General features: G+C 42.8%; 1 protein-coding gene across 3 annotated transcripts in view; it reads left to right on the top strand.

Moving 5' to 3' along the window:
- Positions 1-14,303, top strand: part of LOC119181558 (uncharacterized) — a 39,300-nt gene extending 24,997 nt beyond the window's left edge. For all 3 annotated transcript variants that reach the window (XM_075888949.1, XM_037432813.2, XM_075888950.1), the window contains 2 exons: positions 2,874-3,459; positions 13,521-14,303. In XM_075888949.1, the coding sequence (XP_075745064.1) occupies positions 2,874-3,459; positions 13,521-13,864 (930 nt within the window). In that variant the 3' untranslated portion in view covers positions 13,865-14,303. The remainder of the gene's footprint in view (positions 1-2,873; positions 3,460-13,520) is intronic.
- The last annotated feature ends 12,067 nt before the right edge of the window (positions 14,304-26,370 follow it).

Below are 26,370 nucleotides of genomic sequence, written 5' to 3'. Positions count from 1 at the left end.
TCCCATTCTAGGCCTCTAAAAACCTCCTGTAAGCATGCAGTAAATAGAAATGGGGAAATTGTGTACCCTTGTCTTACACCCTGCTTTATTGGTATTCTGTCACTTTCTTTATGGACCACTATGGTGGCAGTTGATTGCAGGGTGTCTATATATGTTTCGTCAACACCCTAATTCCGCAGTGTCTGCATGACTGCTGATATCTTTACTGAATCAAATGCCTTCTTGTAATCTATAAAGGCTATATGTAATAGTTGGGTGTATTCGTTACTACAAATTATTTTTTCAGAATCAAAATACTTTCTAATACAGTCGAGCCCACATAGAACGGCCCCACTTAAAAGGAACTTTCGCTTAAAACAAACAATATCCGTGTGACCATGAAAATATGCATTTGTTCAATGGCACAAAATCGCACTTACAATGAACATCTTCGAGCGTCGCTGATCGGTTACAGCGAACGGAGTCAGCGGTCTGCCGACTTCCCGGGAAACCAATTTTGACCACTGATCAGGCATCGGAGAGTTGCCCATACATTCTTATTGTTTAACGCCGCCCCTGCCTCCGCGACCCTCTTGTTGCCGCTCTCCCCAACCCATGGAGGAAGGAAAGCTGTTTCCTTCCTCCATGCCCCCGACTGCTTTCTGTTAAGCACCCCTCCATTCTTTGTCCCCTTGCTACTCTGAGCACCCCGCATCGTCAAATGAGGCCCGTGTTTTCACACTGCCACCGATCTTTCGAAGACCGGTTGGCCATCTACCCTGCTTTTGATCGCTGGTACTGTCGTTGACGTCACCGGCCTGGAGTGACCAGACCATTTGCTAACATCGTCGGCCACCGACTGTATTCAATAGTCTGCGTCTAGTGCACGCGCGTATGCTACCCCACCAACTCTGATAATTTGTGATTCATTTCGTGTTGTGGGGGTGCTGACACCCCCTGTAAAGTTGTTTGCGCCGTGTGGCGCACATCTCGCCCCAAGGCCGCATTTCGGGTGACGACCACCGTGCGATAGATGGCGTTGTGTTCGCGTTGAGTGCCACTGTTGGTAGAGTGGTAGCGCGGGCAATGACCCCTAGTGGAAGGCAGGCCGTGGTGGCGGGTGAGAGTTGAGCGAGCCTCTTCTGCGCATGGCGGTTGCCGCGAACGGTTGTCTCTAGCGTGGGTCCTCAGCGTGGCACCGCGGGCCTGCGCGCCGGGGGCCGTCGTGGTAAGTCAAGTGTTGGCGACGCCGCCTTGGGTGTGTTAGCCTGGTTGTGTTATTGTGTGTTTGTCGTGTTATTGGGTCCGGCGCCCTCAAAAGTGCTGGTCGCAACTGGAAGACGTGTCGGCGCCAGCGACAGTTCGTCGCGCCGACAGCAACGTTGCTGTTGCGGGGCCGGAACTGAGGTGAAGTCGAGCCGGACAGTGCAGCAGTGTCGACCAGCGGCGGTGTCGTGGTGCAAGGACATTAAGGACATGCGATGTCATTTTTTTTTTATTAAAGCTGATCTTTGTTTTCGGGATATGGTTTGATTTAAGGTTGGGAAAATGTGGGGGTGCTGCACCCCCTGTAAAGTTGTTTGCGCCGTGTGGCGCATGTGTCTCGCCCCAAGGCCGCATTTCGGGTGACGACCGCCGGGCGATAGATGGCAATAGATCCCGTGTGTTTTGGTTTTCAAGGTCGCCCTCCCGCCACACCCTCCTCTTTTTATCCCAACTCCTTGCCTTTCTCTCGCAAGTCTGCTCTCCTGTCTTGATCACAACACCTTCGCCCGTCTCCACCACTCCGCGACGTCCGCCACGCTTGCTCGAATCAGTTTCATTTTCTGACTGGAAACGGGCCCAGAGCTGTTCCATGCGTTCTGGCATGCGTGTCGCGTGTGCGCGTCTTTCTCGCTCTTGGTGTGTGTGTGTGTGTGGTCATGATGGCCGACGGAAGGACTAGCACGCTTTTTCTTGCCACTCCACAAAATGTCGAGAGTGTGACCGCTTGGCTTGAGCGTAACCCATGCGTTAGGTGCCGCATTGCAGAGCGCTTGCTCATAGCTTTTGGCCACCTGGCAGCCAACTTGCCACTTTGGGCGTCCCGGTTTTCAGCTGTGGCGATGGTGAATATTTCGTGAGCAGCAGTGACAGCTACATGCGCGCGAAACTGTTTTTGCGAGGCCGACTTCGTTGACGTCAGGCCTGCCGCCGAGCCTGAAGCTTCCAAACAGGACCACTGCGGCAGCAATTTGTGGCAGCGCGTCGTCAACTCCGACCTGGGAGAGAGGGTGGGATATCTTTTGCGATGGTTTAATTACAGCAGATAATGATGACGACACTGCGGAACCGTGCACGGATCGGGGCATTGTGAAGGAAGTACGTTGCGAGCGATTTGGAGGAATCTGATTGCAAGAACGACGAAGCTTTGAAGCCAGCGCCTCATGCAGCTTATGCCATGGACCTCGGCGAACGAGCACCCTGCCGTTTTAAATAAACTCGAGACCGCCCTTATCGCTTCTGTTTTTCGAAACACGTCTTTTTGGGGCAAGAAAAGTTCGTTTTCACTCGCAACTTTTTTTAAAAGCTGTGTTTCATTTACTACGAACTTCAGGATACAGCGAATAAATTCCGCGTCACGCTCAGGTTCTTTATAAGCAGGCTCGACTGTAGTAAAATTTCCGTGCAAATCGAAGAAAATAGCAAACACTATTCGAAAAATACTTGAAAGTAGAAATATTCACACATCCCTTAGAATTCTATGAATGTGGTTCTACTGCATTCTCATTCTTGCATTGTGATACCGACTCCAACAGGTGTGTGCACCATGCAGGAAGTAGAAGGGCCACTCATAATTATGAAGTGTTCATACGTCATTCACAGGTATATATTTGTTATGCTTTTACTTGCAGTCGCAGGTGGTGACCACACCGGCAAGTCTAGGCCTCGTTTCGGCAAGTCCCACCTCTGTCAGCGGAACTGCTGCCATGGGGCCGAGCATCCCGGCGGGCACAGTGCAAGTGGTGGCCAGCCCCAGTGGCACAGTGAAAGTGATAGGTATGGCTACAGCCACCAGTGGACCCACCGCAGGTGCATCCGCTCCTGGTGCCGTTTCCTCGCCGGGTGTAGGTGGTAGTCCCCTTGTGGCTCTCGCTATGGCAGCTTCTACGGCAGCGGGGTCTGTAGCACAACCGACAGCAGGCAAGTCACTGGTGCGTGTGACAACCAGTGCGGCACCGTCTGGCATCGGTCGTCAGACACCTACGACGGGCCCCTCTCCCGTCACTTTGGTGACAGCAGCAAAGTCTCTCTTTCTTGGAGGGCCGCAAGGTGGAGTGGCCGCAACGATGGCGGCTGTCGGTTCGAACCCCCAGCCCGTTGTGGCGGTGGCTGGGCCACCTACGGCCACTGTGGTGACAACACCCACCGTCCGACGAGGCCTGCCGCAAATCTTAACACCTCGCGTGACTGGTGCAACGGTGCTGTCTAATTCTACAGGTGAGTTTATCTGGTGTATCAACACTGCTGCGTCGGTTCCGTGCAGTGTTTTGAAGAGAAAGTGTTGCAGATACTTTCTGAATATTTTTGCACTGCCTTCATTGCACCCCAGCAATTGCCTGAATATTTTTGAACTGCCTTCATTGCACCCCAGCAATGTCTCAGAAACTCTCTTTTGTCTTTTTTTTTTTTTCGAGCTAAGAAAAAAGGGATGTATGTTGGCGCTTTCCATTTTCTGTACTATTGATTTCGCAGACAACTTTTCTTGGCAATGAAGGAAAAGCTGCAGGAGTGAAACTTCTGCACATTTTTATTTATTTATTCACAGATACTGCTGTCTCATGTTTGAGACATTGCAGGAGTAGTTACAATAAATGAGCAAAAACAGCACAAATAAAAAAACATAAAATTGCATAATTAGACACCTGTTCAACAAACAATGAAAGATCAAACAAAAGGAACAACAGAAAAATTAAGAACATCAATTTACATAATTGGACACTTGTTCAACAAACAGCGCATGCGGTAGTCGTTTCAAAGAAGTGTCCAGATTATTTCAAGTGTCAACTGTGCACCGAAAAAAAGAGTATTTATAACAATCAATAAAACATTTGAATGGCACAATGTTCAACGGATTGTATCGGAGAGTCACCTGGGTTGGATGATTGGTGAACGAAATGGGTGTGGCTATGCGTACGGAATTGTGCACGATGTTATGTAGCATGATAAGCCGATCACACATACGTCTTTGTTTTAAACAGTTTAGCGATAAAGCATGGTAGTGCTCAGAAGGGGAGAAATCATGGTCATAACAGTTAAAAATGAATCTAATCGCTTTTCGCTGGATGGCCTCAAGTTTATTTATGTCAATTGCAAGATGTGGTGACCACACAACAGACGCATATTCAAGAAGAGGCCTGGCCAGTGATTTGAAGGCTATAAGCTTGCATTCTTTTGTGGCGCCCTTTAGAGTTCTTCTTAAGTAACCTAATTTTTTAAACGATTTTGCAGAAATAAGGTCGACGTGTTTGTGCCACTTCAAGTGTGGAGAGAATAGAACACCAAGATACTTAAATTCCTGAACTTTTTCCAGTGTGTGATTGGAGTCGCCATATCTAAATTGCAATGGCTCCTTTTTATTTGTAAAAGTTATTGTCACAGTCTTCTGAGAATTAAGCTCCATTTGCCAAGTTCTACTCCATTCGCAAAAAGAAGAAAACACATCATTCAACAAAATTTGGTCAGTGACGCTACGTACATTCGAATACAATACACAGTCATCGGCACATAGGCGAAGCTTAACTGGAGTGTTAATGACAACCTGAGTGACATCGTTAATGTAAATTATGAATAAAATAAGTCCCAAGACAGAGCCTTGTGGAACACCTGAAGAAATATGAGCTTGTGACGACTGTTCATGGTTGTAGCGAACAAACTGACTCCTCAGGTACAAATAATCTGTAATTCAATCAAGTAATTTGTCAGCATTATGGCCTGTAAGAAGGTTACCAAGTTTGAGCAGAAGTTTTTTATGACATACCTTGTCAAAAGCTTTGCAGTAATCAATAAAAATGGCATCGACTTGTTCGTGGTTATTAAGTGATGAGGCGATGTCATGTGTAAATTCGATCAATTGTGTGACAGTCAAAAAACCATTGCGGAAACCATGCTGATGCTCTGAAAGAATATTGTTGTCAGTTAGGTATTGAATAATGTGCTTGTGAATGATGTGCTCAAGTAGCTTGCAGCACGTGAATAATAATGAAATTGGTCTGTAGTTAGAATATTTCCTTCTTACCCGATTTGAAAATAGGAACAACATAAGCGATCTTCCAAATTCACGGGACCCGTCCGGAGTCAAGCGATTTCTGGAATATAATTATGAGGTATCGTGCACACCATTCAGAATACCTTTTCAGAAAAGCGTTAGGGATACCGTCCGGGCCAGCACTTTTAGTAATATCTATGTTGAGTAAGAGATTACGAACTCCAGAGCAACTTAACTCAACATCCGAAATAGCTACCGATACAGAGGGTGCAACAAAAGAAGGAACATTGCCGTTATCAGCAGTAAAGACAGACTTAAAATAACTATTGAAGGCCTCCGAGATTGTCTGAGCATCTGAACATATTTCGTTTTCAATAATGAAAGAGCAGGTTCTCCTGGAGGGTGGATTAATTGTCTTCCAAAATTTGGTCGGATTTTCCCTGATGAACGTCAACAGCGTGTTATTGTAATAGAAATTTCTAGCTTCATGCATTTTATTTTTGAGTGTTGCCTTTAACGTACACAAAGTGAATTGGTAGTTTGGATTGGAGCGGCATTGGTGACGTAGTCGCTTTATGCAGCGAATAAACTATTATTTCTCGGTTATACCATGGGTGTTTAAGATTGCGCTTCACGCATTTGTTTGGCACGAATTTAGATATGCAGTCAGACACAATCGTGCCAAAGTGTTTCGCCAACTCATTAACACCACAACTGTTGCTGGAAAGAAGAAAATTTGCATAAGAATCTGCTAGCAGCCTTCATCGTTGGCACGTGAAAAATCTGTAAGAACTTTGTATTCTGGTTTCTTAAGTTCGTAGTAAATAGAAAATTGGACAAAGACTGCATTTTGATCCGAGATACCTTCTACAACCTCGCACTCCGAACCATCATTCAATAGGTCAGCTGTAACGAAAACAAGGTCCAGGATTGAACCACCTCTGGTGGGACTTTGAACAACGTGAATAAAATCATGGGATACAGTGAAGTCAATCATTGAATTACAGAGAACTTTGTCACGGCCGGTCGTGGTGAAAGACTCCCAGTTAATGTGGGGTACATTGAAGTTCCCGCATAGGATCAGTTTGCTGTCAAGAAGTCTCTGTTTAAGGGTATAGTCCGTGATTGCCAATATGCAATGGTCATCTTCACTTGGTGGCCAGTAAACAGTTCCAATCACTACAAACACGCCGCATACCCTGATCTTACACCAGACAGACTCTATTTCGAGGAGATCAGGCAGTGTTTTATATTCAATGTCGTTTTTGATTAAGAGCGCAATGCCACCACCTCGACCACTCGACCTGTCGTTTCGAATAACCGAGTAACCAGAGGGCAGAAATTCGTTTTCAGAGATGGATTCATTAAGCCAGGTTTCAGTGACGCATATAATTGACGGACTATGACTCTGTACTAGGCAACTGAAGTCAACCAACTTATTTACAAGGCTGCGGGCGTTAAACACAGAAGCGTTAGGTTTTCTGATTCATTGTGTCTGGTGTCAGTTCATTGCTTTCTTTGCCTTCTTTTTGTCTTATCTCTGCTATCGTGCACCGGGATTCTCTCGTCATGCAAATCATCCCAAGTGAATAGTTCTTCACCAATCTTTATTTTGTTGGAGATTAACTTGACCTTCTGACCCACCCTCAGAAGTTCCGCAGTGCTTTGCCATAGTTTCTTGCGTGCCTGCCTTGTAGTAGTGGAGTAGTCTTCCGATACAGAGTAGTTACTGCCCTTTAGTCTAAAGCAATGTTTCAGTATGTTTAATTTCTCACGGTGATCGAACAGTTTGATAATAACCGGTCGATGCTTGTTAGGTTGATTCCGACCCAATCTGTGAATTTTTTCTGCCGTAATAACTTTTATACCTAATTTATCAGTGAACACTTCCTTCAACACAAGCTGCGACACTTCTTCATACGTTTCTTTTGGTTTTTCAGCTATACCAAAAATAATTAGGTTGTTACGCCTGCTGTAATCTTCTAGGTCAACAAGCTTTCTTTCTAAAACTGTAACTCGTAAATCTATGTCATGCGTCAAATTCTTGATTTCATTTATCGCAGATGTAGCTTCATCAACTTTCTGCAGTTTGACCTCAATATCCCCCAGCCTTTGTTGAATATTTTTCTGGCCCTCAAGCAGTTCAGCTAGAACCTGCTGAGTGGTAGGCCCTGGATTAGGCTCGACGTCACCACATAGCATGAGCAGCGACAAGACGAAGTCACAGGCAGTAAAGTACAATTCAGTAAGTCTACGTGGGCACGTCAGCTGGACAAGGCAAATGTCATTGGATTTAATTGTGGAAGCATTGTTACTAACCTGCATGAAAAAACAGGAGTGGATTTAACATGGTGCTCGCTGGATGCCAGCCGACGTGCCCACTGAAGAAATCCGATGGAAATGGGGCGTTTGTATCTTGGCTCGTTGTTATCGACGAGGTTGCGCAAGGGTTGGATTGCTCGTGGAACAGGCGTGGATACCGTGTTCGCTGTGCTGGCTTCGGTAGTCGAGGCGATCAGAGCAAGCTGCATGAAAAACAGGAGTGGATTTAACATGGTGCTCGCTGGATGCCAGCCGATGTATCACTGGGCAAAGTAAAGTGGTCTGGTATGTCATGTGTTCCATACCACTCTGTAAAGTGGTGGCTGTGCGTGATGAGCGTTTTTTATTGACGCAGACTCTGCTTGGCGTCCAAGTTATATGTAAAAGGCGCGGCTTTCTTCTGCATTCAGAAATGAAAAGTGACAAGGAATAAATTGAAACAAATATGATTGCTCACTGGTGTGAGCTGTGTTCTGTGTCAAAAAGTTTCATGCGAAAAATAAAGGCTGTATTTTTCATATCTCATGTAGAAAATAAGGTCACGATTGTAGGACTACATTCATTGATGGTAGGATACGTGTGATTAAGCTCTGTAGCCTTCACTGCATCACCAAGAAAAGCTGTCTGTGAGTATAGCTTGCTAGGGGCTTTACTGTAGTACTTCCTGCAGACAGCCTTTTAATTTGTGCTTTCTTGTGTGTCCATTGGCAGAAAAGAATAAAAATAAATAATAAAAAATAAAAGAAATAAGTTGTCTTGGAAGATTGGATCTTAACATGACAAAGTTTGATTATAATGCGTTAAAGTGCCAGTCTTACCAACTTTGATATGTCAAAATTTAACTGCTCTTTTGTTTTAGTTTTACAGAAGACCATATGCTCATATTATCTCGCTAAAAAAAATTTTGTAAGAATAAATGTGCATAACCTATAAACTAATGACAATAAATGAATAAAACTGCATTTTGACAATTCTCTACAAATTAAGTAGGAGCTATGAATGCCGATCATGCACAATTTTAAGTATCATAGAAAATAAAAATAAAGGCCAGCATTCTTTTTTATGCTGCATAAAAGAAAACTAGAGCTGTGCGAAAGACAGAAAGATCAAGTTTATTACGGTCCTGAAGAGCCAGCCAGTACAGTCCTACAAAGGGCCCCTGCCTTGCTGTCTGCTAATCCCACGTTGGAGCCGGGAGGCCATTCCTCTCATCTCAGGGCCCACTGTGTACTGCCAGGGACTGGTCTTAGAGCTGTGTAAATAGCAACATTTTGGTTGGGAATGGAATTCGGATGTTGAACTGCAAATGCGAATGGAATCCAATATTTTTCATATACTTCGTGAATACCATAAAATTACGAGCAAGCCCCCCCCCCCCCCCCCCCCCCCGGATGTAGTGATAATGACCGCGGTGAAGGCGAGGGGGCGCTTGCATGGAAGTGCTGCAAAATTCAAGATGGCGGCCAGTTTTTTTTTTTTTTTTTTCTAAACAATGATAAAGGCTTCTTACAGCAATGTACAGAGTGAACAAAAGCTTTATTGGTAAATTTTTTATGATTGTTTATTCACTTTCAAATCCATCAAAGGACCCGTCAGAGTCAGTGTCGAACAACAGGCTGTAGCATTCAGCCTGCAGTTCCTTGGTATGTTCTGGACGAGTGTCGCGAATGCCGGACAACCGGCTGTGTAGAAGGCCCTCCTCCGATCCGTCCAGTGCATTCGATATTACGCAGCCCTTTAAACTCTGAATAACGGTAGCCTCTGGTACAGCATCCCATGCTGCGGCCACAAAATTCAGTACGTCCTGACACGACGGTTTCTGCAGATTTTCTTTCGGAGTTTTTACTGCTATGAGCATCAATTCCTCCCAGCTCCTCAGAAGGCTGGATTTGAAAGACTGGTTCGAGTACATGTCGGCTGGCAGCAATAGATAGACTTGTGCATCCAGCCGGCACGTATGCAATGTCTGTATCTCGCTCCTCTACGGCATTCTTTCCTGCCGGTGTTTTGTGAATAGGAGCTTTGTCTAATACCAACAACCGCCTAACGTCGTCGGTGTTTGAACCCCACGCCCGTGACAGCCACTCCTAGAATTTTTCTAATGTCATCCACCTGTTCTTCGATGCTGTCATATGGACGTTCACTAAAAGAAAAAAATAATATTAATATAGCGTGATCTCGCTACCCTCCGCTAAGAAGGAAAAATAAAAGAAATAGAAACTCACCTGGTACATGGATTTTCGTGAAAGCTTTCCTTAGAATTCTGCCGCTCGGCTCCTTCATAATAATGAAGGCCAGAAGTTTGTGGCCTGAGGCGCAGGCAGCGAGCGCGACTGTGGATCCTCGCCTTGCACATCTAGTATTGGCGATCCAGACAGAACGTTCTCCGATGATGTTGTTTGTTCGAGATGACGGGCAGTCCATGCGGACCATTGTCCGGTTCATGTTGGCCATGTTAGAAGGCATGTAGTCGTGCATCAATCGCAGCTCATTCACAGACAACCGAAAGGCACGCGCTGCTTCTGCGTAGTCATCCGGCATCTTCTGGCTCTCATTCCTTGCCTGTCGCATCGAGATGCCGAAACGCTTTTTAACCTGGCACTATAATGGTCCGACGCTATGAAGTTTTTTAGCTGCAGGCTCCTGGCTACGCGAACAGCCTCTTCTGCAAGCAACCTGTTGCTAACAGCGTGCCCGGCACTGTGCTCGCTTTCAAAAAGCTTGAAGAGGGCATCGTCAACTTCTTCGCTTAATACGGGAGCACCGTTGCTCAGCTTGCATCGTCACTTCGACTTGCCAAAGTTGTGTTGCAGCAAGGCTACATATTTGCTGTCCCACTTGCGAATCTTCCTTGCAATCGATGTTGAAGTGCCGCGAGGTTGCGTGTGCATTGCTTCTACCTTGGTGATGCCACTGAACCACCTCAATTTTCTTCGCGACAGTGTAAGAACGCATCGACGGCATCGTGCAGCAAAGTCGACCACGAGGAACAACGAACGAATACTGACTGGCTATGTTGACACACCGAACACACGCCAAGCCTAACGGCTATGGCTAGATCTAGCAATGGCTAGAGATGGAGCAAGGGCGCCAGTTTTGATAGGGGGGCACTTACTGAGAAGTGGGCGGCAAATTCAAATTCCCAAAACTAGGAGGGGGTGCTTGCATGGGTGGGGGCGCTTGCTCGGAATTTTACGGTATTTTTCATATACTTCGAAGCAAAATTGCCGGAAAAATATTATTAGAAAGGATTCCGAAGCATATGCTTATAAGTTGACTGCATGATAGTGTTTCATATGGCTAGGTCGATGAAGCATTGGCGGGGTTCTGTTTTATAATTGTCTTATAAATAATAGAGGGTTCCATTTTCGGGCACGCAAGCACTTGGGGCTTCGCGGACTTGGGAGTGCATGGCGTTGCGTACCCCACCGGAATGCTTTATAGTGGTGCATATACAAATGCGACCTGCGTGAAGGTCACATGCACTCGCAGTGTCATAGCGTTTTGTCACATATGCATTATTTTTATTTTTAGTTTACAATGTTGAACCAAGCATAGGTAGTGACATGAAGTGATTACTTTCAATAAAAGGTTCTTAATTAATATGACTAAGTTATCAACTCGAGACAAAAAAAAAATCCTTTGTCGTATGTACTGCGGTTACGACTAAAGCTGGTGCCGCTGATGCGTAGCAGTCTAGATGGGTGGTCATAGTACGACAACAATTTAACTCTGCATAAATGAAGAGAACTTGTAGTCATCGTCGTCTGTTGCCATCATCTCACGCAAGAGAAAAATGTCCACCTCTGGAGTGAAGTAAAGCTTCACACTGCGCTGCTTCGCTGGAGGTGACATCATGAAGAACGACCGAGCCATGCTTTTTGAGATTCGGCGCTTTTGTGCTCGGGAGTTGAGCGGATGGCTCTGGCCAGTCTCAGCTTGGCTTGCCGTGAACGTGGCTGACGTCACGGGTAACATGATCCGCTAGCGGCAGCTATCTTCCACTGAGAGACCAGTGGTGACAGCTGTGTTTGTTGCCGCACAGACGCACAGCCCTAGCGACCTGGCGACCTGGCGACGCACATGTTTGGGGCTTTGTGCATATGCAGTATCGCCACCCCAATGTCCTGAGTACTTAAGCCACTTGGGTTCCCAGCAATAAAATTCTCTAATGGTGCAATGCAGTGGCCGAATTCCATTTATGTGCATGATTTGGTGCAACCAAAGTCAGTGTTTCCGAAAGGCTGTGTCATCTCCACAGCCTCTCATCCTTTTTCAACTTCTCTGAAAACCCAACTGATGTGGCTGACAAAGTTGTGCTTGCTTTCTTCGAGTTGGGAGTTCCAAATCTGCCTGTTAGATGTCAGGATACAAGAATTTTAGATGCTAAAAATCTTCAGCATCTAATTTCTTGGATTTCCTGCCCAAATTTAAGACCTAGAATGGCAGTAACGGAGCCCCCATCTTGGCCACATCTATAGTCTCCTTGTTGGAACCAGCGTTTTCTCAAATCAATGCATTTGTGACCATAGCAGAGCCTGAAAGGCAGCTTTGCCCAATATGGGAGTGTGATGGCCTGAATCATATTGTAAATCCAAAAGGGCCACTGCCGATCGGACGTTGACTGTGTCTTCAGGAAGTTTGAATGATTCGAACGGAAAAATTCTGGCGGGAATTGAATTGTACAGCAAACAATATTACGAAAATATTTGAAATGTCGAATATTCACCCATTTCTAATGCTAACCTCTTGGGTAAACATCTTATATTTCAAAAACAGTGTGCGTAACCAAGCCGAACGAATGCTATAGACCTATTTCTGAAGCTCCAATCAGAAGGTGCCACCTATTCACTGTGAATTATTTCTGAACAATTCCATGCCTTTTGTGCAAGTTGAGTATTTTGTATCTCTATCTTGGCCATTTAGACTTCAAAAACCACTTACACGCCTGCTTGAAGTCGTTCAGTGCGATGCAGCTTGTGGTTCTTTGTGTGCCATTTCGATTTCTTGCTATTGCATTCATAGCTTTGCCCTTGCGGCAAAACTGTGAGTGTTTTTTATAGGTTTCTTCTTCTTCTTCGTAATGTTAATGTACTGTTGCATTTCTTCTTTCTCATGCAGTTGCATTGTGTGACAAATGTACTGTTTCGTTCTGGAGGCCCATTCAGGTGACTCTGAATGCCACCTTTAGTCTCTTGCACCATATTGACAAACAAATAAATAAATAGAAATTAAATGCCTCCCGTTGTTTCGAGTGGACAAACTGTGGCCAGCCAGAACAGACTAGGACGAAGAGCCCAAGCCATTCGTTTGTGTCTGGCATTCGTGTCTGGTTGTTCTGCTGTTCTTTCCCTGGCGCAAAACTATTGAAATTCTTTAGTTCAAAGCAAATTTACATCATGCCTGGATTTAAATAGTGGTATGGTGCATGATATGAGTGACGAAATACATTACTTTTTATGATTTGCTTTGCTTAGCCTGTATGCGCCCACAACACATTCTTAAACTTCAAGAAATAAATAATTAACTGGGACACTTTTAACCTTAAAGTTTGACTTCATGGCAGTGCGGATTTCCCCTCAAGATTGGTTCACGGCATAGCAGCACCACAATTTGGTGAAATTACCATTCCAAGTTCTTTAAATGTGGTGAAATTAGTCTATTCATTCTTTTTAAATCCTTCAATCTTTACGAAAATTTTTAATGAATTTTAACATGAATTTAAATAGTGCTTTCATATTCATTTAGGTGTTCGTACAGGGCCGACATTTAACCAGTGGCATGTGTGTTTATTTGTGCACCGTAGGTACTGAGTAGCCATTCATTCTATCCCATATTCACATTCACACGTGGCACATATTCAAAAGCTATGGTATTTAATTAGCCAAATTATTTAAGGTAATGCTACATAACCAGTGTGTTTGTGCTACGCTGTTGTTATTATATTTAAACTCTTTTCCTGAAAATGCAGTGGGCACCCTGAAACCGGTACGAGGCAGCAGTCCCGCGCTCTCCCAACTGGCAGCCCACGTGACCCATGTGGCTGCAGCCACTGCGCCCACGGGACAGATTCCACTCATGGCACCCATCTCAGTCGTGGGCCACCTGCCCACGCTGCTGAGTCAGCAGTTCCTCTCGCCGGGTCTTGGTCCCCTAGCAGCAGCAGCGGCAGCCACCAGCGGTGGCAACGCGCACCACCACCACCACCACCACCATGCTGGTGCCACTGCGGTTGTCAAGCCTCTCGTTGTAGTCAGCCTTCCCAACGTGGTGGCCCAACCGGCAACCTCGTCTAGTGTTGGCACGGCCCAGTGACACCCCCTTCCTCCTGTTTGGCGATGACTTTCTGCAGTGGTGGAGTGCAGTCTTGTTCCCTCCTCCTTTTTCGTTTCCACTTGTGTTGCCTTCTCACGAGCACCCCACCGGCTGTTTTTGTGTTGCCTGCCCAAAGAAAATCTTGCACCATACTTGAAGCTGGGGCACAGAGCTCTGACAGAGTCTCTCAGCGCTCTTTTCATTGTTGTTGTAGAGAAGAACTTATTTGCCAACGATGCACTTGTAAACAGTGACAGAAAAACTCGAGTAACCTTTTTGGTGCTTGTGTGTTCCCCGAATCACGATTGTTTTCTTCATCTCGGTCAGCTTCTTCCTTTTGCCTGAATATGGCAGGACTTCGAGGGTCTGTTGCACTTCAACCCTGTTGGGTGTCGTAGGTGTTCCATTCCAGACTGGAGAGCTCGATGTGTCGCGGATGCAAGAAAGTTAGAGCGACGACACTTCTTGCCATTTTGTTTTCCTGCTGTCTTGACAACGCCTACTGGCTGCTTCTGTCTGTGGAAGGCATGTGTAAAGATTTCACTGCGATGAGCCTGATGTTGTTAAACTCTGCAAGAAAGGCAGCATGTTTTTGTTCTCTGTGTTCTTTACTTGTTTCTAGCAGCTGTTCTGTCCCTGTAAGTTAATTTCATTTATCAGGGACGTATTTCTCAGTAGATGATCTACTTGATAAGAAAGGAAAAGATCTGTGGCAAGGTTTAATAGTTCTCTCTGCTCAGCAGCAGAATTCGCAACATGGCATGTTGGTTTGCTGTAGCACTTATACTGCTCACGGCATTGATGTGTAAGCTGCTATGCTTATTAGTTTATGTAGTCATCATCATTCATTTTGTGTCAGATGATGGATGATGATACATTTCAACCCTAATTTTTTTTTTCTTCTTTCTCCCTCTATTTTTCCCTATGAATTAAAGCCTATCATAGCTGCCCTTGCCACCTCTTGTATTTTTTTCTTGTTCATTAACAGACTCAGAGTTCAGTGCTGGTTTAATTTAAAGGACTTTCACTTGTGCACTGAGCATGCAACTAATCTGCACCTGCCATTTCATTCACTGAACTGTTATAACCGGCACATAGACGAGTTCTTGGCATAGCTTTACAATCAGCCTGAACATGAGATGCAAGAAGTTAACGGCTTTCTTACACAAGGTCAACTGCACGAAGGTAATTGTCATCCTTCCTCTTTACAGTCAGTGTGCTTCACAGTCATTGGTCTGTTCGTGGAGTGACAGGAGCCGTTGCTGGTCTTCGTAGCTGTCCTTGTGCTTCATTCTATCATTTTGGTGAACAGATTGATAAAGGAGCTTCGCATAGTGTGGTGAGGTTGGCAGCCCAACCATCCTGGAACTGTGAACGTCTTCCTCACTCTTACGAAAAACAAAGCCTACCGGTGTTTTCTGCTGCCTTTGACAATTCATTCCATTGATTGCTGAAGCTTCCAAAAGAGTGCCTGTTCATGTGTATTGTGCACGAACTGTTCCTGTTTATTTTGTTGCTGCTGTTGCCTGTGACACCTTTCACTGACTCAGTGACTTCTGTTTTCTTTTTTTGTTATCTGCTTGAAAAGCGTGGATGTGTGTGGAATGAGGGCAAGGGGTAAGGGGTGGCGGTTTTTTTGTGCTCTTCGGAAGCTAGACAGTCTCGCCATTTTGGTCCCACGGGTTGTCACCTTTGAAATGCTCCAACTTCGCTTTTGCAGGTTGTGCTTTCGAAGCACTTTTACTAGAGCGCTGGGTGTGAAAGGGTGGCACTGCTTCACAAGCCTGGGCGCGCAGTTTCGGGGGGGGGGGGGGGGGGGGAGATCCTGGTGTTAATTAAGCGCTCGTGAGACCATTTGCTGGCTTGTCAATGGAGAGTGATACTCCCCAAGCTCTTGTCACGTCACTTGAGTCCTCAAAACAGGATTATTTTATTTATTTATATAAGCTTTCACACCCGGTGAGTTCAGTGTGGTAGAAATGTGCTCATTGCGTCTTGAGATGCGGGAGCGGCACTCCTATGTGAAGATCTCCTCTGTGGTCCAAAGAGAGTTGATCACGTTTTACGTGTGTACACAGAGATAGTGGAAACTTGGAAGCACCTCTTGTGTACATCTTGTGTGCGTGGACTTGTGATTTCCTGCAACCCCATGCAAAGGTTGCTTTCAATGGGCAGTTGTACCGAGACTTGCAGTTGCGTGCAAGGACATTGATGAAAGGCCAGCTATGCTTTTTTTTTCCTTTCTTTGTCTTTTTTGGACATTGAACATTATTTCCTGCCCTTTAAGCTTCCTGCACTTGTGGTACCTGACAGATGGAAGAAGGTTCAAGTAGTTCACTGATTATGCTCTCGAAGGAACATGACTGATTTCTTGTATTTTTGATTTCATGTGTTTTTTTTTTTCTTTATAAGAAAGGAACAAAGTGTGTGATTCCCAGCTCAAATTGTAATACTTACAACTCTTTCTTTTTTTTCCTCTGGTTTTTAAATATGTAAATGTGGAAAGGAAATAGTTCTTGTACTTTGTTTTACAGAACTTGGGGAGTGCTTAGATCTAGATATTTTATGCTTTGTGGAAGCTCTTCGTTATGTGCACTTTCATGAAACTGCAGTTTCAGGTTTCGTCGTGGTACAAACATTGCAGTAACTTTTGTAATAATACCATCATAATTACCTGTAGCCTCTCTGGTGCCAGAAAATGGCACTGGCCTGCCACAGAAATATTAGTGACCATTGTTTTCTAGTATTCAGCAGAAGCTAGAGTAAGTCACCATTGTGAGTGAAGCAGTAAACAAAGTCAGCGAATTAGATTAAGTTAAACACTTCCTAAACATTGCCATAGGCATGTTCACCGGGAGAGCTTAGTTTGTTTCCCTGCCTTATCTACCTTGTGGGCAGGGAATAGAGGTTTGAATTTATTCTTGTAGCATTTCTTATTTGGCGCTCAGCGTATGGAAGGTCATACTGTATTTACTCGATTGTAACGTCATGGATGACTTTCAAGTTGAAAAGTTCATGAAACAAAAATAATGAAACGATTGTGGGCATCAATGCATGTTTTACACAACTCAAATTTCGGTATTTCATGGTAACACGAAGGTCTACTGGAGGTAAACAAAAATCTGGAAAGAAAGAGCTCTCCTTACATTCGAGTAAATATGGTATATCTCAGTTGAACTCGCAACAAAGAAACCTGCAAATTTTTTATGTCACTGATAGGGTTTTTTTTGCTCGCTACAGATGTGAGTTGAAATGCACATTTTGTTGAAATTTAGTTATGCCACCTGCGTAAATGAGTTTTTCGTTTTTTAATTTTGTTATTGATGCTTGAAGGCAACAATGAAAACTCCCTGCGGGCACAGGGCAGCGTTTTTCCGCTGCTCTTAATTATTGTTCAGGATGGATAGCCTCAAGTTGTCGTAACCTCTGGACTTCTCTGTGCTGATTATTTAACTTACACCTTCAACATCTGTCTGTCTGCTTTTGTAAAACCTCTTGGACAGATGAAGCGGGTGGCTTGAAGAGGCGTGGGCGGAGTGCTGATTGAAAGTCGAGGTTGAAACATGTATATGTTGCCTAAGTTATTGGAGAGTTGTCGTCCCCTCCATAGCTAGTGTGCTTGAAGTAGGTGTAGTTTGCTTAAATATTTTTCTAAGTAAAAGGCCACGGCATTTTTTCCCAATTGGGCTTCAATTTCAGTATTCACAACATTGACCTGGGAGTTCAGAGTTTCTGCAGCAATTGCTAAACGAAAGTTCTGCTAGAGATATGCCAGTCAGGGGGAGGTATTAAAATTTCTCTCAAAGTTTCAAAGCGAAGATTATACGCACCGTATGCAGTGGTGTAAGAACACTCCTTTCGAGGGAGCACCTCAATTAATAATTGAGCGCCAAGCTGTTGGATGTTGTTTTACGCCAAGTATGGAATTATGGGCAGATTTTGGGAGTGCAGTTATGTGCCTGCTCAGTTACCACATGGCCACTCGACTGCTGTATATTTCAGTTTCTTGGTATTGGATGCAGTGTACATGTTATTGAAGGCTATGGTGTAAGCATCTCTCCGATTGATCTAGCTTGCATAAAGACAGACATGAACTCCACTTGAAAATACTTGTGTGCGAGGTTAAAGCAGTCCAAAATCAGCCGTAAATCCTATTTTACATGGACTTGTTCAAGATCTAATAACAGTTTTATGAATTTGATATTCGTATACAATTGTAGTAAAGATGTTTATGGTAGTTGTACGTGACTTAGAATAACAGATAGCTGAGGTGGTTGGTACATATTTATTTCAGAAAGACAGGGCGTGCAAATACAGACACAACGGGACTGTGGTGTCCCGACATCCTTCTTGTGTACGTGTTTGCATGCCATGTGTTTTTAGACTTAATGTGACACTGCAACTCTAATACTTCAACGCAGGAGAGCATACTTTTGGTGTATTCCTACACGCTTCCTCTAAAGGCATCAACTTGCTCCTGTGTGTGCACACAGTTAACTTGTAGCACAATTATTTGAGCCCAGGAAAGCCACTCGCTGCTTTAGTGCCCATGTCTCACTATCCGGGATCAAGTTTTGATTAAGAAAAAACAATTTCGGTCCTTATTGCTCAAATCATTGCTAAGGGCATCAGTTATTTTGTGTAATTAGTAAACTTGATTGACTCTCTACCCCTAATTTATTTATTTAAGTCATTGATGAAAATATATTGATGATTACCAATGCCTACCTTACCTACCTTACTCGGTTTCACTTCCAACAAAAACCCTGTAGCTATGATTTTCAGCATTGAGTAGTACTGCATTTGCTAAAATTTACGCAAAAATGTTTAGAAGAAACTGTTAACAATGCTGTTGGCATATAAAAAGAGCAGTGAAAATGGGAAGAAGGGGAAATAACAATGATGAAAACAAAAGCTAAAAAAAAAATTGTTCAGTTGACCTACAGTCATCCTCGAAGTTGTAATGCACCCTGTAGAGGCACATTCAGCGGTAATGACCAAATAAGCAGATAAGGGATCTGCTGAGGTAGTTGTGAGGAACCATCTTTGTGAAGTCGCATTTTTCGGCATTGATGGAGGTCAAATCAAATGCAAGCATCAAGCCTGGCATTGCATCTAATTTTGCATAGCACGTCCAGTTTTCATGCCGTCTTTTTATCAATATTTCGATTTACTTCTATTAGATAATTAACTGTACTAGAGAGTGCTGCTTCATTTGCTGTGTGGGAGGTGGTTTTTGCAGTATCTGTGATTGGCTGAAAAGGTTCATGATGGATATTGATGAGAGAACTACTAGGCTCCGATGTTGCCTATCGTGGCAGTCCAGCCAGGCATTTTGAGACCACCGCAGTTCGAGAATGAAAAAAGAAAGAAAATTCATGGGATCTGTAGAAACAAACAGTTGCTATTTATATTTATATCTGCTTTTTCTTTTTCTCTTTGGTTATCAGTTAATTTGGTCTCAAATGCATGCCAGCTGCTGGTGCTCTGTTCTGCTTTCTTGTATTGAAAACTGTAGACATCTTTGCCCGTGCGCTTCCACATAACATTTTCCTCCGACATGTTGCCTTAGTTTTAGAACTTTTAGTTTCCTTGTTTATATATTTCTAGATGCTGTTGCAAACCTGGTGTCAGTAGAAATGTTGGTGAATCAATTCGATTTCTCTCGCGTCAGACTCGGGAAGTGGACAAAATGGATGAGTGTCTATTTAGTGCGTTGGGACGTTTGTCATTGAGTGTTTTGATTGCGTGGGAGTGGCGATGTACCATGTCAGGCTGCCATTCACTTGTTCTTTACACTCTCAAAAGTGCGAGATTAGCTAAATAATTGAATTTCTCCCGGAACAGGAAGATCTGCTGACTTTTTTTCACACTGCCTGAGCAGTGATGCCCGACATCTGGCAGTTTCATAACTGCACAGATGAAAAACAAGAAAGAAAAGAAAGACTAGGAGGACAAGTAAGCTTGCAGAAACATTTCTCTAGGGGCCCTAATGTCTTGAAGCAATCGGAAATCATAAATTTACTAGTATAGAGATCCAATGTTCGAAGGCTGTCCTTGGAATCACTCAGCCTATCTGACCTGAAAGCATCTAGCACTGTTTTCTACACTTGCTCATTTGCAGTCGTGCAGGGCATCTTCTTTATTTCGTTGTGCATGGCTAGTACTGAACAACAGGCATGAGGTTTTGTAGAGCAGTTCGGACAGCTTTGAAGCGCTGCAGTTTTTTTTTTTCTTTTTATTAACTATGTGCTTTCTGCAGCATACTTTCTGAATGCGATGCACGATGACTTTCAACTGAAGTTTCACCTCTTATAAGTTGTATAATTTATTGTTTGCACTGACTTTCCTGACGTTATTTTTGGCCCTTATACATATGTATGTAGATAATGCATAATTTATTTGTGTGGATGTGAAACGGTGGCTGCGAACTGCTTAATCTGAAAAGGCACCATGATGCGAATTAATCACTACTGCCTCGCATGTTGGTTCCTCTGCTTGTGTATCACGTCAAGCAAATGGATCTGCTTCAAACTTGCTTTTTGTACCTCATTATTGACTGTCCTATATTTTTTTCTTGCTTTTTTTTCTTTGTAAACAGTATGAGAGGCCAGACTTTCTCCTCCTCCTCCTCACATTTTCATTTTTTGCTCAGCTCTTACAAAGGAATTCTGAGACCTGTCCATGCACTTAGCTTTGCAGAGGTTATCATTTGTTGTGAGAATTACTTTTATTGGTTCTGCTATTCAGGCCATACACCACTCTCTTTTTGACGTTATTGTCTTGTCATTATTTTTTGTGGTGTTGATAAGCAGTGATCCCCCTTTGTGTTGAATGAACTATTTGAGTTGTGTGTAAGAAAAATGACCTCCACTTCTTTACAAAGGGCTGTCCGGTGTATCTTTTTTTGTGTTGTGTACGTTTTTGGAAGTAATGCAAAGCTTTGTGTAGAGAATGTGTGACTGGTGTTGCAGTGTACAGAATCGTCGTCGGCTGTTTATGTTGCACTGAGAAAAAAAAAAAAGCATTGAAAGAAAGGACACTGAGGAGGAAAAAAGGATGGTTGTTTTCATGTTGACGAAACGATTTTCCTTCGTGGATGCTTACAGATATGCACATAATTGCCAGCACGGATGAGGCATTGTAATATAATGTCTGGTCTCATGAATGGGCTGAAGTTCAATACCTTTTGTATAGTGTTTGACGGACAATGACTGGCAACATTCACTATCTGCTGACCAGTTTTCTTCAAAATCTTGAAATAGACAATGTGAATGTTTTCAAGATTATATTTGTTATGCATTTCTTTCCCACTAGTTTGTTACTTTTTTTTTTAAGGGATATACCAACATACATTCTGGGTAACTTTGGCCATTCGTTCTCTTTGTAGCAATCTTTAATTTGCACCCCACTGTTAATGCTTTTTTTACATGGACATGTTTATGTTTCTGTGATCTGAGACCCATTTCTGGAAATAGAATTTGTACGCTATATGGAATTTGCTTGTCATGGTGGGGAAGACTTACAGTGCTATGCAGTCAGTCATTTGAAGTGGAACCAAATGCGTCGAAGACAATTTTGTCAGCTCAGGCAAACTTTATTGAATATCCTGTCATGGGTATCTGAGCATTGAGTGCATGTGGCCTCTTATTTATGTCCAAGGGGACTGGAGATGTCAGTTTACTTAGCATGGATGTAATGAGCTACAGTCGGTGTGTTGTGCTGGTTTTTTCCCCTGTCGTCTGGGCCTCGCAGACAGAGTCGAGAGGCTCGAAACGTGCGGCTTCCGGACAAAAAGGTTTTCGCTATGTTTCACCATTCCTAACAAGTAAGCGAGTGTGTACATTGCTTCTCCTCGTTGACTACTGTCACGCCTTCCTAGACGGGGGCATTGTTGAAAAAGAGAAAAAAAAATGTATGTCATCCTCATCTCCATCCCATACAAACGCGTACACCTCCTTTTCATATGTCCAAAGGAGCAATATTAAGTTATTGCAACTATGCTGTAAGATATGTTTCTGCATTGTGTGTGCATGCTTGAAGTAACCAGTGTGAGTGTTTGTTGTGACTATATACATTTGTTGCACGAGTGCATACATTCTCTTTGCTTTCTTTGTAATAGCTAAAAGCATAACTTATTTTTCTCTATTGTACTGTGCGACTTTTTTTTTTTCTTCTTCTAGTATTAAAGGATGGCATGCGTTGTTAGGTTATTTATGGACTCGAGCCTTGTTTGGTTGACAAGACTTTCTCATCTTCTTTTTTGCGAATGCGCTGTATACACACACATTGGTGTAGATGAATGTTGACATTCCATGTACATATTTGTGTAATATAAAAAAATGCTTTGTTTACCATTTGAACGAGTCCAACGTGTTCATTTCGTTTGGAGAATGCAGCGAGGTTTTGTAATAATGTATTGCATTAATTAGTTGATTATAGGATATTAATTATGACCTGTAATAATTTATATCAGGAGTGCACTGATTAGTTTTAGGATTTACAAGCCTGCATATAGTCTCGAAGAGACATTTGAAACGATGAAGTCGACAAAGTCTTACCCCTCCTTTCATGATTCCCGATGCCCAACTAAACCTGTCTGGTACTAATGCCCTTTTGCAGTCTCGTGAAATTATACATGAGGTCAAGCCACAAGCAAATACATGAAACCAAACGTTTTTTTTTAATTATTGAAGTAGCCATGTTTTCTAGTGAAAGTGATGTTCTTTATGCACTTTGTTGACGTGAGCATTGGTAAAAGACATATTGTTTAGGTTGCGATATTTAACATAGTGCTCTATTACAATCTGTAAGGTTAAATTTATAGACTGTGCTTTATTCAACATTTGACAACCTTCATGAGTTTCCTGAAATGTTTTATAACATTTTTTTTAATATTCATGTGGGACTTCAATTTCACATTAAATTTTAAATGCACAGAGAAACTTTGCAAAAACAAAAAACCAAAACAGCTGCAAAGAGGACAGTGCTGCTATCTTCTCTGTAGCACTCAGTCTTCTTCAGTTTGATGTGCTGTTTCTTTAGCAAATAACCAGCAAGCTAAACTGGATATGCTGCTCAATTTATTTTAAGTGCAATGAAATTTCCAAGTAGGTAGTTCCAGGAGACACTTGTTTAATATTCTTTCTGACTGAGGCTGTAGAGTTGTACGTCGAATGGTTAATAAGATGCTGTTAATGTGGTTCGAACAGCTAACTATGAAATGGGTCCACTGTATGTGGCACATACCCAAAAGCCCGAGAAACAGCCAACTAGGAAACCACACTCTTCATACCCTCATCTTAATCCTCAATGCAAATGTGTCCAGCCTTTCCATGCCACAATGTGCCATTTCTAAATGACATCGAAAGGTTTTTTAAGGTGTTACTTGGCACGGTACATCAACGAAACCGCAAACCTAAGGAAAAGAAGCTTCACGTTACTTCAAGTTGCAAATGACTTCTTTTTTTTTTTTTTTTTTTAATGGTGAAAAGTTTGAGTGTCTAATCAGATACTAGCCTTGAAAAATGGGACATGCAGTACAAAAGCCCACATGACCCGTAACAACCAGAAAAAAATATTGCAATTCGATATTGAACTGAACCCAGGTATTCTGCATGGCAGTGGGGTAATTGACCACAGAGTTATGCTTGGCACCACTTTGGAATAAAACCCTATGCAGTTATCATGTCTCGTGACGTCCTGTTTACAGATGCAACATTGCATGGCAGATTCATGGATTGCACATGGTGTCTCACCACATGAGACACATTTAATCAGCGTGTGACTGAAAGTTGCCAACCCATCGCAAAGAGCTTAGCTATGATTCAATATCGGCCATAGCATCGATAGTGTGAAGCTACTCATGCGACACTTCAAGCTCGGACTACAATGGTAATGATAACATAGGCGCACCCATTGGCTTTTGTCTTCATCTTAGCTGAATACATAAGGGACTCTGTGAGTTTCTTTTTCTTGCATAGCTTTGAACATGCCAACCAGAGTATTAACAAAGCCATCAATTGATATGTGGGGTTTAACGTCCCAAATCCACCACATGATTAAACAAAGCCATCAAAGGACTAAGGTTGCACAAACCATGATCCATATAACTGTTGTACAATCAATCCTCGTAAACCATATACATTGTCGGATACAGTGAAGTACAACCAAATTTTTTTGCTCATACCAGCGTGAAACAAATGCACAAAACAAATATTAAATGCTATAAAGCAAGGGTCTCAAACACTGTGTTTGCAGGGCATATGCGGTCCACAGCTTCACAAAGAATAAAATGTTTACAACTTTTCTAAATGTCACCTGCATTATTTACTTGCCTCTTGCGATTATTAACGTTTTGTTGATGCAAGCTAAAGAGACGGGACTGATCTCAAGCATTTTAATTTCGTATGGCACCTCATGGGGTCACTATATGTTGAAACATAACCGCGGAACAAAATATCAATTTTTCCCATGGTGCGTCCAGCTTTCAGTCATTCTGGAGATTAGTAGTGATATGTTTCTCGAATCCCAATACCACATTTCCTCCAGAAATTATCCATTCATGAGATACAAAACATGCATTCTTTCAAGTAGAGGCATTAGGCAAGGTCTGTTCACCCCCCCTTCTTTCTTTGTCCTTGCTCACTGTCCAGGTACCTGTGGGGCAAAAATTGGGGGACCCTCAAGCTTCGTTTTTAAGAGTTGATCGTGATAGTGATATTCTGTCCCTAGTGCGTACTGAGTTCAAAATGGCTTGTGTCGGTAAAGGTTTAACATATGGCTGCATACTGTGTAATGGGTAGCATACTTTAAACCACGGGCAATTGTGCACGTGAAATTTTTTTCAACTTGCAATGCACCCACTATGTGGCCTTAAGAGAGAAAAGGCGCAGTAATGCGAGTGCCTTTTGGAGTGAGTGGCCCGCTTTAGACCATGAATTCATGATAGCTGCATGTCCTGATGCTGATCGCAATGTACGCTTGTATTGCACATTACTGCATTGTGACGCATGCATACAGGATGCAAGTGTTTGCAAAGCTTGCAAGTTACTTTCACTGCATTTCCAAGCAGAGGAAGTTATTTTCACTGTGTTTCCAAGCATACACGTGACTCTGTGGTAGAACAGTTGCTTGCCACGCAAACGGCCCAGGTTCAATCCTCCCTCACTCAGACCCAGAAATTTTTTTATTATTTACTTTATTTGCATCTTTCTGGATTTTTCGGTCACACACAAGTTGATGATTTTTTGCTCACAACCGCGGACACCTGACTTGGTGCGAAGCGAGCTCTTTGACGCTACTGCGTTAAAATTACATGACTGTGGCCCGCTAGCTAAAGCGAGTTTTATCCTCCTAAAAAGATTAGTCAGTTTCTTAATTTAAGTTGAATAGAATTTAATAAAATATGAGTTACCAAATATTTTGTGTTTCACACTGCCTACATATTCAACAAAAATAATACAACAAAAACGTGTACCTATATCTGGATTTCATATCCATAATATGGATGCAGACCAACTGATTGTACTTGAGCTCGTGGAGGAATATGATCACCAGCACCTAGAAGTCATCAGTTAGGAAATGTTCTATATGTTTCAGAAGGTTAGTGGCGATATTTATCAAGCTTACTTTAAGGAATAGTAGTTTGTGGCATACTTTATAAAATGCTTAGTGAAATCCAAAACAATACTGTCAGCACCGGATAAGAAATCCAGGATTTGATGTAGCTGATGTGTCATAAAAGCAGGCAGAGTTTCGCAGGAGTACAATTTTTCGAAACCATTTTGCACTTTAGCAAAGTACGAGTTGGACGGCAGAAAGTTTGGGAGGTTAGTAAAGATAGAATTTTTCAACAATTTGCAATGACTACTTTTAAGTGATATTGGTCTGTGACTAAGAGGTGAATTTTTGGAGCCAGACATAGATTTGAACCATCTTTCCTATTTTCTATTCCTTTGGAAAATGACATAACTCAATGATTGTTCAAACATTTCAGTATCATAGAACTAAGGCTGTAGGTGCTTTTAAGAAATTTTTAATAATACAGTTACAGCCAGGAGTGGAGTGAAATGGCAAGTTATCTATTACTTTTATAATTCCAGATACTTCAACCATCACGGAATTCATTGGCATATGTTTCGTATTGGTACGCAGTAAGTTCAACCTTACTGATTTTAAAAAACTGGCTAATAAATTAATAATTTTCTGCCCTTCACTTACTAATAAGAACTGTACCTTTTTTTATTCTGGCATTTGTATATCGGCTGGTTTCTTCCAGTAAGAAACTTGGTATTCTATCCACCCTTGCTTTCCTTATTAAAAATTTTCTTATATCCAAATCTAATGCATTTGGTGCGGAGACCATTACCTGAACCATGACCATGAACTGTAAGGAATGCCCCAGCCTGCTATGGTATAGGCTGACTCCCCTAGAATAGAGCATATTATCGATAAAGACGTGAAGTTACATTTGACATTTATCAGCAAGAACGTATAAGCACTAC

This window comes from Rhipicephalus microplus, chromosome 3, assembly GCF_043290135.1.
Source record: "Rhipicephalus microplus isolate Deutch F79 chromosome 3, USDA_Rmic, whole genome shotgun sequence".
NCBI classification, from domain to species: Eukaryota; Metazoa; Arthropoda; class Arachnida; order Ixodida; family Ixodidae; genus Rhipicephalus; species Rhipicephalus microplus.
This window is presented reverse-complemented; position numbering and strand designations above follow the sequence as displayed.